Source organism: Choloepus didactylus, chromosome 20, assembly GCF_015220235.1.
Source record: "Choloepus didactylus isolate mChoDid1 chromosome 20, mChoDid1.pri, whole genome shotgun sequence".
Lineage (NCBI taxonomy): Eukaryota > Metazoa > Chordata > Mammalia > Pilosa > Megalonychidae > Choloepus > Choloepus didactylus.
Genome location: NC_051326.1, coordinates 33,881,348 through 33,893,759, shown reverse-complemented (window position 1 = coordinate 33,893,759; position 12,412 = coordinate 33,881,348). Strand labels below are relative to the sequence as shown.

At 37.9% G+C, this 12,412-nt stretch overlaps 2 protein-coding genes across 5 annotated transcripts in view; one reads left to right on the top strand and one right to left on the bottom strand.

The window, feature by feature from the left end:
* The window catches only part of INTS9 (integrator complex subunit 9), a 132,849-nt gene that overhangs the window by 109,239 nt on the left and 11,198 nt on the right, over nt 1–12,412 (top strand). For all 4 annotated transcript variants that reach the window (XM_037813163.1, XM_037813161.1, XM_037813162.1 and 1 more), the window contains exons 11-14: nt 919–979; nt 3,473–3,644; nt 5,652–5,776; nt 8,573–8,740. In XM_037813163.1, coding sequence (XP_037669091.1) covers nt 919–979; nt 3,473–3,644; nt 5,652–5,776; nt 8,573–8,740 — 526 coding nt within the window. The remainder of the gene's footprint in view (nt 1–918; nt 980–3,472; nt 3,645–5,651; nt 5,777–8,572; nt 8,741–12,412) is intronic.
* Nucleotides 9,029–12,412, bottom strand: part of EXTL3 (exostosin like glycosyltransferase 3) — a 199,125-nt gene continuing 195,741 nt past the window's right edge. Inside the window, exon 11 of the transcript XR_005213359.1 lies at nt 9,029–10,023. The gene's annotated coding sequence lies outside the window, so the exon portion shown is untranslated. The remainder of the gene's footprint in view (nt 10,024–12,412) is intronic.

The window sequence follows — 12,412 nt, the reverse complement described above, 5'->3', positions numbered from 1 at the left end:
AAGTAGCAAAGATAGTAGAGAACTCCTATATACCTTTCACTAAATTTTCCCTAATGTTAAACCTTAGAGACCACTGTACAGTAGTCAAAACTAAGGAATTAATATTAGCACCTTACTATTAATTAAACTCCAGTCTTTACTTAGATCTCATCAGTTTTTCTGTTATAGGGTCCAATCTAAGATACTACATTGAATTGAGGTCTTTGATCTTTTTGACAGAAGTCTTTTTTGTTTTCATATATCAAACGTTTTATAGCTCCTTTTGCTGTTCTTTCCCTATTTTGAAACAAATTTTCCACCCTTAAACTGCGTTGAGGGAAACAAAGAGGAGTTGACATCTATTTCTGTTCCCTACACTCTGTTGCCAGTTTACTTTCCTTTTCCTCCATATTATCTCTTATAATTCCTCCAGTCTCCCCTAGGTAAAAAGCTTCAGAACTGTTGGCCTTGTCCATATATTAGTATGTACAATACTGTGGGTACACAAGCTGAGCTACTGACAGCTTCCTGACCTTTCTTGCTTTGGTTTACTAGCAGACCATATATATATATTGGTGGAAAAACTGATAAATTCTGAATGAAGTCTGGGGTTAGTTCATTTTAATATACTAATGTTAATTTCTTCGTTCTGACAATGGAGCCATCGTCATGTAAGATGTTAACATTAGAGGAAACTGGGTGAAGGGTATATGGGAAGAACCTGTACTATATTTATAAATTCTCTGTACATTTAAAATTCTTTCAAAATAAGATTTTTATATCCTGAATACTCTGCAGAAGAAGGCTTTCATTCATAGTGAGATTGGCAGGAAAATTTTAAATGAACAATGTTAAGTATTTGCACTGCTACCACTAGGTGGCAACAGATACTACAGTGAGCCCTACCTAATATCTGATCTTTTTTTTCCTCTTTAAAAGGCTTTGTCACAACAAACAGTCTAAGGTGTATCTCCCAGAACCTCCTTTTCCTCATGCAGAGGTAAGATATTACAGGAGATTATTGGGTCAGATTAGGACAGAACTCAGTAAGTTGATGTGGATGGGGACTTAAGTACATTCAGAAAAATATCCCTAGATAAACTGATACATCCTGTTTCCCATGCAAGATAAAAGTGAAATACTCTAACTCAGAAGTTAGTTGTCATATTATAAAGATTTATTAGTATTTCTTATTATTAACACTTTATATTTACTAATATGTTTATACAGTTCATAGCCTACCTCTATTCTGTTGACTGGGTCAGGAATTTAATTCTACTTTCTACTAACTTTTTTGGTTAACAGATTTAGTTTTTTCCAGTTGTGTCAATCACATATGTAAATTTTTAATAATGAAAATAACATTTAAATTTAAAAAATAGAAAAATTCCCCCTTCCCTCACAGAACTGAGTGTTTTTACATAGCTGTGTACTCAGCTCTGTTTCCATTGCTTTTTACCAAATGATGTATCATTAACATTTCTCTGTGTACTTCATACCACTATTACTTTTGATGGTTAATATTCTAAAGCATATCATATGAACAATGTTTTATGTACTTAACCATTCTCCCACTGTTGGAAGTAGAGTTACTACCAATTTGGGGTATTTAAAAAAAAAGATGTTTAAATTAGTACAGCCACTTTAGAAAACTGTTTGGTGTTATCTGCGAAAGCTGAATGTGTACATACTCTATGCCTCAGCAGTTTTATTCCTAAAGTATATACACAATAGAAATGTATATGTATGTCACAAAAGACATGCACAGAAATGTTCATAGCACTCCTGGTAATAGTGCTGAAATATACCCAAATGCCCATCAACAGTAGAATGGATAAATAAATTGTGGTATATAATAGAATACCATACATCAGCAAGAATGCATGAACTCCAATTATGAATAACATTGTAGATAAATTTCACAAAGATAATGTTGAGTAAAATAAGCCAGATATAAAAGAGTAAGAATGGTGTGGTTTCATTTATATAAAAATTCAAAAACACACAAAAGTAATCTGTGGTATTAAAAGCCAGTTTAGTGTAAGGTTTGGGCCTTAAATCAGAGCAAAGGAAATTCTGTATGGTCAAATATAGTAAGTCAGCTGGAAAGTAGATCTAGTTGGCAAAAAATGAGAAATTTATCATTTCTATGCATTAATTAGTAAAATGATGGGAACTGCAGATAATGCCTAAACAGTGATATATGTGCTATACTTAGAATCCTATTCATCTCCTTTATGTCCATACATACAACAAACTTAGTCCTTTAAGACAGTTGCTCACCCTCTTAACTGGAACGAGAACAGATTGGGCGAGATTGGTAATAAAAAGAATGTTAGTTTTATTTGTGTATGACCTGGAAGGAAAGTGGGAATTAGATGTTTTCTCCATGTTTATCATTCATGTCCCACTCAAGCATATGAGACCTCATTAAGATCTCTAGACTAGTACTGCTGTCTTGCTTATAAAAGCAAGTCTCTCTAGATTAAAGGTTAAATCTTCAAAGGGAAAACAGTTTGGCTTATCTTTGATGACTGTCCCATTCTGGGCACATCCTTACCATTGGGGTGACTTCATTTGGAATTGGAGGAGTTGACTGGGCTTCCTTCTTAAGCATTATGGAATGCTAAAGGATTAAATAGTATGGACCACTTCTTTGTACATTAAACAGCATCTCAAGGCAATGCTCCCTATGTCCTACTTAATGCTTAAGGCTGTGAATTGCCATCTGACCTTTAGATGCTGGGGTTAGGAGGTGGGGGCAGGAACCCAGGCAGAGTTTCTAAGCAGTGTTGTAAGATGCCATCTGTGGTTGTAACAGTGTATGGTGTTTCATTGGGAAAGGCCCAAAGTTGGAAGAATACTGTCAAGTATTGTGCTGGAATGGGGCTTTTTTTTTTTTTTTTTTTTTTTTTTTTCGGTTCCAAACATAACACCTTTGATACAGGTTTGGAGCTGTGCATGGTGTGCTTATTAACATGGCTCTTTGGTCATGAGGACATCAAATCTCCCACATTTCCGAAAGCCAGTTTGGTCTTTGTCTTTAAGTTACCTCAGTAACCCAATAAAGCTATAACTTCTCAAGAGGAGTTCCTGTACAGGTAAACAGCTTTTCTTGTGTGAGGTGTGTATTGTTGCCAGAACTTGGTGATGCACAAGTTATGAAAAATTTCCTTGTAATTCAAACAGTAACTGTTATTGAGGACTTCTGGGACAAGGGCGCTGAATGTCAAGAAGCTATAAAGGAAGAGTCAGGCTAAATCAGCCTATAATGACTTGAATAAAGGTTTCTACTAAGTATGTTAATCTTACCAAAAGGACTTGACTCTCCTATCTGTTCAGAAAGACATTGTTGGTAAAAAAATTTTGTTCTTTGGCAAATTTTAAAGATTCATTTTTTTTTTTAATTCAGCTCTGCTTACCCTCTCATGCTTTGATTCTTCCTTCAGCATAGGCAGGCTAATGTCTCTTCATATATATATATGTATTCTAGCTCATTCAGACCAATAAGCTGAAGCACTATCCCAGCATCCATGGAGACTTCAGCAACGATTTCAGACAGCCGTGTGTGGTGTTCACTGGGCACCCTTCCCTCCGGTTTGGGGATGTGGTGCACTTCATGGAGCTCTGGGGAAAATCTAGTCTCAACACTGTCATATTCACAGGTAATTTAAAACCCTTTTTTTTTTAAATCTTCATTTTATTGAGATATATTCACATACCACGCAGTCATACAAAACAAATCGTACATTCGATTGTTCACAGTACCATTACATAGTTGTACATTCATCACCTAAATCAATCCCTGACACCTTCATTAGCACACACACAAAAATAACAAGAATAATAATTAAAGTGAAAAAGAGCAATTGAAGTAAAAAAGAACACTCGGTACCTTTGTCTGTTTGTTTGTTTCCTTCCCCTTAAAACCCTCTCTTTTACATTGGGGTCATCAGCAAATGCATCTACAAGATTAGAGACACAGGGAAGAATTTTACTGTGAGGCATGAATGTGGATATCATACTGTCATAAATAAGGATAAAGAAACCATAAGGAAAAGAGTAAGAGTAAAGCAAAAGGTGCAGTTAAATAACTGTGTACCAAACAAAGCTCTTATATGTGTGTTTTAAAGATTTTTCCCCTGAGACAGAATTCTACTGAACTGCTTTTTGATAAGATTTTGCAAATTATTTCAAGAACTGCAATAATTCTAGTTAACCAGTCTGGTTTTCTTTTTAGAAGTTATTTACTGAGATGTGTTTTTCTCTGGCTTGTAATTTTTCTTTTGAAGATAATCTCCTCAGGAATAAACAAATCCTTTATAAAATCAAGTAGGGGTTTTACTTAGATAATCACTGTATTATTTTATCAATTTCCAGCCTTCATCAGCCTTGGGTTTTTGAAATCTTATGGCTATGGAGTAAAAAAAAAAAACTTGATTTAAAATCTGGCCCAACTTACTGGCTATAGAACTTAAGCCTAGTTATCTCACCTCTGAGCCTCTCTATACTCATTGTAAAATGGAATTTTTGGTAACTGTATCCTTGAGCTGATTAGTGAACTTAGTGAAATGCAGAATGAAAGCACTTAGATCAGTGCCTGGCACATAAAGGCTGTTGAAAAAGTATTCTTCCCCTTCTCCTTTCTTGTAGTTTTCTGATGACTACTGAGACTTGCATGATGGAAACAGAGAGTCTAGTTATGCCAAAAGCATGAGGGCCACGGACCCTTAGGACCTTCCCTGTGTTCAGCCTAGTTTGTGAGGACTGTCCGTTTATTGACTTGTTGCAGCAAGAGAGATCTCTGAGTGCAGAGCATCTCAGAGGGTGGTAAAAACAACTTCTCATAGGATTTGTGCTTGTGCTTGGTGATTTGGGGGTGGGTTCAAGGAAGTGGGACATTGGTTTGGATTGCGTGCTGTCAGGAAGCAGGAGTATGATTGGGCATCTTAATGATTGTTGTCTGGAAGGCAAGAATGGAACAAGGATAAGATAATGTGTAGCCATTTTGTGGTTTGGACACATGATTATGGAGTGATCTAGTTTTTGTCTTGATCCATCATAGTCACAAGGTGGCCTTGTCTGCTATTCTGTGAAATTGTTTCTTTTTCACAGGAGAACACTATGACCTAGCCACGTGTGCCAGGCCAGGTCATACCAACACCAAGGCCTAGCAGAAGTGCCAAGAGAGCTCCCAGCTGTCAGGACGCTTTTCTCTTTCTCAGACCCCCTATTTACAAAAGCAGATGAAGTCAAGCTGCAAGATGTTTATTAGCTGCCATTCTGTTGTAAAGAAAATCTTTTCCTTCCCCTCCATTTACTTATTTATTCCCTCATTCATCTCATCTCATCCTATCTACTTATGTTGAAAACTTTACATTGATAACCTCTAATTCCAGTTTCGTCCTACAGAGTTCATTCTAGTTCTCCTTTTATTTGTAACTCCGTTTCTCAGACAGTCAGAAATCTGGCTCCTGTTGTCCTCAATATACTTACTTACTTGCTCCATCTTCCTGTATATAACCATCCTCCCAACTTCGCTAACCACCTGTCTGCTTGGCCCTGAGCACTCTGGCCACTTCCTCACTTGGCCTTGACCACATTGGCCACCTCCTTATTTAACAGTTCCTCCATTGCCTGCATTTCAAAATTCATGTTTTGTGCTTTCCTAGAACCTGATTTCTCATACCTGGAAGCACTGGCTCCCTACCAGCCTTTGGCCATGAAATGCATTTACTGCCCCATTGATACACGACTGAATTTCATCCAAGTGTCAAAGCTGCTTAAAGAAGTACAGGTAATGAAAGAAACTATGCTCATGTCTTCACTAAGTCATGTTATCTTTGTGGAGCTTGTATATCTGGTATAAGGCAGAGAGAGGGAATTATAGCTGCATTTGAATTCTTGTCTTTCTCACTTCTCAAATGGCTACAGAATGCTCATTACCCTGAAAACTAAGTAATGATCATTACACTCTGAATGAAGTTTCCATACTAAATAAATCAAAACTGGAAGGAAAGGGAAGCATAAACAGTTTTACTTCTTTTGTGAAGGCCCATCTATATCCAGCAAAAAACAAATTGCTTCACACCCCACTCCCCCTAAAAATTCTAGAAACATGTTCACCAAGCTGAAAGCAGTTTGCTTCAAACATGTACTGGTCCCTTGTTGCATATGTGGGTTAGTACCACAGTGTTGTTTTGCATTTTGTTAGAGGTTCATTTGGGCTTTTTGTTTGTTGTCTTCATTTTCTGCCATAGAAAAAGGGAAGAAGTCACTGGGATAAAGTGATAGATAAAAGGAAGAATACTGTGCACAGGAGAATCTAGAAAGAAAGCAGGGAATAAAAATTTACTTACCAGGTCAAATACTGTATGTGTGGTAGGTTTTTGGTAAATAGTGGGATTGGAATTGTCAAGTGAGACAGTTTAGAAGAGATGAAACTAACCTTTATAGAGAGGAAAATCTCTGATTGTGTTTTCAGGAGCTTAAGTAAGTTCCCTGGTACATCTCTTCACTTAGTGGTTTGGCTAGATATAATTATCTGCATTTCTTGGCCTAGGTAAAAAGTCCTTTTCCCCCTCTTCACAGAATCTTTGAGTTCAGGATGGAGGGTCTATCACAAAACTCAAAGGAAGGGTAACAAAGAAAAAGAGAAAACCAAAGAACCTCAGGACTGCAGGGATAATAGATGATGGTGATCCCTAACCTGCTTGACCAAGAAAAGAATATGGGTCTTCCCTTGGCGTGACTAGAGCAGTTAACCAGTTTTTGGCCTACATAGAATGATTTGATACCCCACTGTGTACTCATCAGCACGCTGGAAGAAACAGTTAAGAGCCTGTTGTTTTTCATTACCCAGTAACTACAAATCCCAATCCCTAAACAAACTTTGTAACTCTTGACACCCTGCTTAATGTACTAATATTTGACACTTGAGGTGTCTGTCTCTACTTTAAGAAAGGAGAATCTAGGGAAAGATCTCAGGCTGTGATTGTGGGGTCAGTGGCTTCAAGACAAGGCTGTAAACTTACTAATTAGGTCGGAAGAAAAGAAGTTTGAGGGAGAGGGAAAGATTCACCCTTAACAGAATGGGTGCTGTTTTAAAGCCAACCAGGTCTGTCTGCTGGAGAAACCCTTATTCTTCAAGGAACTTGAGGCTTGGCCCAAAAACTCTTAAGTAAAATCAGTGACTACACAATGATTCTGTGGTCTGCCAAGATTAATTTTCAGTTGGGTGGTATTTGTCTCAAGTTTACATTGGTTTACTAAATATTTTTTTTTTCTCTCCAGTTAACAAAAAAAGAGACATTTTATTTAAAAGTTCTATCTCTGATTCATTCCATGCTAATGACTGAATAGGGCCCTGCCATTGCCCACTGCTTCAAACCCATTGACATGCAGTCACCAAAAGAATCTCCAAAACCAGAATACCAAACTCACTATACTCGTCAGCCAACAGCTTCTAACAGTACACATATGGTATGTGTTGCAAGAAGACTGTGCCCTCAAGGAACTTAGGACAGGGAGCTTGCATACCTGTTGTGTGCCAATCAGTATACTGTGAAAGGTAAACAGACAAATTATACATGGTCCCTTGTCCTCCCAAAAGTTACAGACAAGGAAAGGATAAAGGAAGTAAACTGACCATTAAAATACATTGAGAAAAGTGAAAACATGAGCTTGCCTAGGATTCTAAGTTATCAGTCGAGCCATCACATACAATTTAGTTCCCACTAATCTGTGAAAGCTCCTCTTTCAAAAGTCACCAAGACCCTCCACATTGCCAAATCCTATAGTAAACTCTTCTCTGTCCTCATCCTTCTTGACCTCTCAGGAGCTTTTGACAGGATTGGGTATTCAAGCCTCAAGATATCTTCGCTTTTCTTCTATGATACTTCACCAGATCTTTTTTTTTAATCCCCTTGCTATCTGTTCCTCTTTTCCCCAACTCGTCAAGTTGGAATTCCCCAGGATAATAGTTGTTCTACTCTAACACTGCCTTGCAGATTTCCTCATGTCTTTTAAATAGCTATACTTTCAACTTAAATTTAATTTTTAACATTAATTAAAATGTAAGTTATAATAATAAAATTATAGCTCTAGATCCAATCTCATTCCCAAATACCACATCTGTATATCCTCCTGCCTATTTGTTATCTCCTCATGGAAATGTAAGAGACATCTCAAATTCAACATGCCTAACACTAGCTTCCTGTTATTTCCCTGACTTTCAGAGAAGACACACGAACATAAAAGCAACTTAAAAATAAATGGAAAAAAAAAAAAAAATGCAAGCTAGGACAGTAATTCCCTCATTCATCAACATGGCTGGCAGTTTAGGGTTTTTCCCTGAAATTTTTATTCAACTTTACCCACACTATACTCAACTCTCCTCTTAACAATTAGTTAGACTTGAGAGGATGAGAGTTCAAAATGGCCTGACAGTTGTAAGCCTGGGCATCTGAAAAGTTAGAATCAGGATAATGAATGGGCCTAGCAAATGCTGACCTTATTCTGCATAGGTTGCTTTACTTCACAGCTTCCTCTTGTTTCTTTTCTTCTCCCTTAACTTCTCCCATTGGTTTCCCAGCCCCTCCATGTGGTGTGTCCTGAGCAGTATACCCAGCCACCCCCAGCCCAGTCACACAGGATGGATCTGATGATTGATTGCCAGCCACCTGCCATGTCCTATCGACGGGCAGAGGTCCTTGCCCTGCCCTTCAAACGCCGGTATGAGAAAATTGAAATCATGCCTGAGGTGAGCTGTTTTCTTTCTCATGGTTAAACTCAGCCTTTACCAGAGGTGGTTTTCTTTTGGGTTTGTGTCAAATACAAATGTACCAAAGAACATGGACCCTTAAGCAAGTAACTAGGAAGAGTGATGGGTTTTCAGGTCCTTTTTTCATTTGCTAGCTCTGTCATTAACTTGCTTGAGGATTGTGGTTTTTCTTGTCCTTCCCAGACCTCATTTATGAGTGAGAATTAAGTTTCACTGAACATCAGAGATAGAAGGAGGAGATAAGAGTAACCAGAAAATAAGGAATGTAAGCTTGTTATAATTTGTACCCTTTTTAGCGTTACTTACAGGTTTTGATCTTTTAAAGTCTACTTTACAGTTGGATAAAACCTTAAGCAGTGTTTCAATAAGGAAAAAAGGAAAAAACATATTGTACTTGTGAACAATTAGGTATATTGTGCTTAAGTGACTGATCTGAAGAGGAAGGCAGCAAGAGAGCCAAATGGCCCATCTCCCACAATTACAGTGTATAAAAATGTAGGAAGCTATTTCTGGCTTCCTTTTGACCCTGAGACAGCTTGAACATGTTTTTAACAATCAGTAAAAAAAAGAGGCAGGAAAACTTATTATTAAAACTGGTCTTCCCAGAATTCTTTTTGAAGTTTGAGGCTCAGAAATATTCAGATCTTGGGTTTGAAGTTTAAATTTCCTGAATGTTGCTCATTTCCATGAACCCTGAGAAGGGTTGGTGGTGGGCTGGTGGACCAAGGCCAGGGACCAGGTTTTTACTCTCCATACAGTGGGGATCCAGTTTCCAGTATATGTAGTCCTTTCCAGAATTAACCTAATTGCATTTTTTTTAATTAAAAGCAGTAGATTAAGGAGATCCAAACCAATCTCAATAATTAGTTTACATAAAATGTATTTACAAACACAAAATAACAAGATTTTTAAAATGCAACCAGTCCAGTTTTTCAAGACACATAAGTCAACAGTCATTCACATTTTATGTTCATTTTTGTTTCACTGGTTCCTTTGGTGGTCGTAACAATATGCATGCTCCCAGCAACCTGTGTGTAACAAGATTGAGTGGAAGCAGAGGTCCCGTATTCACCCAAACCAGAGGGAGGGCAAATGTGGAGATGATGGTACCAGGGTGAGGTATACTTGGCCTCACGGGGGCCTCCCTGAGGAGTTAGAATGATCCACTCTCAGCCATTTGCAGAACTCAAAATCCATTCTTCTGAATATAGTCACTGGTGGCAAATCTTCATCCTTTATGCGCTTCCTTTTTAGGCAGTATCCTATCAAGACCCAAGAGATTCTTTGCACTCTTATTTCAGGTTATCCTTTCTCCATATTTCACTGGTCCAGCCCCTTAGCTTCCCTATTTAATTATAATGAAATTAACCTAATATTTATTGAACCCTTACTATGGGCCATTATCTATAGTAAGCTTTTTACATGGATTATCTCACAATAATCCCTGTGAGATCGGTACTATTATTAGATTTTACATGGTCTCAACTGGCAGTGAAGAGTACAGTCCACCTTTGAAGAACCACCAGTGCATTTCTTCCCCAGAGGTTATTGCTAACAAATGCTACAGATTTTCTTGTTTAACCTAAGTGAGGGTAAAGCCCAAAATTTGATTCATGTTATTGCAGGCTGTAGGCCCCACTGCTTAAAGCCTTCCTATTAAAATCAATCTTTTGGCTCTCAGTGGCAAAAGACAGTGATTCTCAAAGTGTGGTCCCCAGCCAGCAGCATCAACATCACCTGGGAAATTGTTAGTAATGCAAATTCTCAGGCCCAACCTCAGTCCTACTGAATCAGAAACACTCTGGTTGGGGCCCAGCAATTAGTGTGCAGATACACACTAAAATTTGAGAACCACTAATGTAAAATTCCAATGTCATAAATGCCAGTTTTCAAATAGTAGAGGCAAAAGGAAGCCAGAAGATCTGTGTTATCAAAGAAAAAAAAACAAAAATACCTGGCAAATATGGAGAAATAATCTTACTAATAAATTCCTGGGCTTTCCCAGCCCCAGCTTTACCTTAGCTGATACAAGTTAGCTTGTCTTTTTCTGTTTTCACTCTCCAAAACAAAAGAGTAATAAATCTGCCAAGGTGTCAGAGAGGAGATTGACATTTGGGGGAAACACAAGGACACTGTTCTGTCTTGGTTTAAGCCACTCACTCAAATCCAGAATGAGCAGACTAGCAGCTTTGACCCAAGACCCATCAGGCCTCCTCCAGCTTTGGGCACTGCAGGTCTGGGTAACCAGTTCAGTCTTCCTTCGTCTCAGCAGAGGCTCCTTTTGACCACATCTCCCCCCTGAAGCCTTCTGCTGGAAATGTGAAATAATGGCTTATTGCTTTAGTCTTCTAGTTGCCCAAGCCATAAGGCTAATTTTGCCTACAGTTGGAATTTTGTTTTGTTTCAATAACCTGCCATTCATGATGATTTTTTTTTTTTAATTGGGAGAGATGGGAGCAGGTTCCCCACTCCAAGAAGGGCCCAGGTTTTTATTTTGTTGTTTTTAACATAGAAGTGGAGTAACTAGTTATCCCAGCTTCTAGTTGTTAGGAATGTTTAATGTGGTTTTTATGATTCTGCTTTTCATTTTCTATTTTTCTCATCTTTAAAGTGAAAGAGGCTGGCCCAGTTTCTGGATTTTTTTTTTTTTTTTTTTTTTTTTTTTTTGTCTGGTATTCACATTCTAGCTTAGTATTTGATAATGGCTGAGGTGAAGGCCTAGGTTAAATTTCAAAACTTTTTAAGGCAGCAGTTCTTAAAGTTTTTGGCCTCAAGTCTCCTTAAAAATTGAGACTCCCCCTCCCCAAAATTCAGAAACCCAAAGAGCTTTCATTTATGTGAGTTATATCTATTGATATTTTCCATAGTATAAATGAAAGCTAAGGCATTTAAAAATGTTCATTTGTTTAAATAAACCCAACACATGTTAACATAACTGAAGTATCCTTTATGACCCCCCCCCAAAAAAAAAGCGAGAAGGGTGCTGTTTCACATTTGCAAAACTATTTAATGTCTGACTGTAGAAGACAGCTGGATTCTCCTAGCTCCTTCTTCATTCAGTCTGTTGCAATAATACATGTTATGTAGCCTCTGGAAAATTCTACTCTATGCTCATGAGAGAGTGAAATTGAAAAAGGCAAATAACATCATAATATTATTATGACAAGCATACTGACCTCACAGGGCCTCTGAAGGAGTTTTGGGAGCCCCTGTGTCCCTGGACCACACTTGAGCACCACTGCTCTTAAACATCTTTTATTTTTAATGTTCCTCAGTCTTGCTTTTACTTTTACGAAAAAGCACTTTTATATAATATATGGTATACTATGTATATGATACTGTGTACTGTAGCATTTTAAATTGGCCTAAGAGCTGGAAGAAGTCTTTGGGGCCCTTGTATCTAGTTCTGTGACCTAGAAACACAAGTATTTACTCTCTGATGTCTGCTGTTGGCCACAGATTTGTATAACCGCCCAGTAATTCAAAAAAGAAACTGAGACCCTCTCTTGCTGCAGTTTAAATCCAGTTGTTTATACCTCTCTCAGTAAACAATGAAAACGGCTGTTTACCATCTCCCATGTTAATGATGAGTCATAAATGCCCTGGTCACAGAAACAACCCCAAGTAAAAGCCTTTTCTCCAAGGCTCATA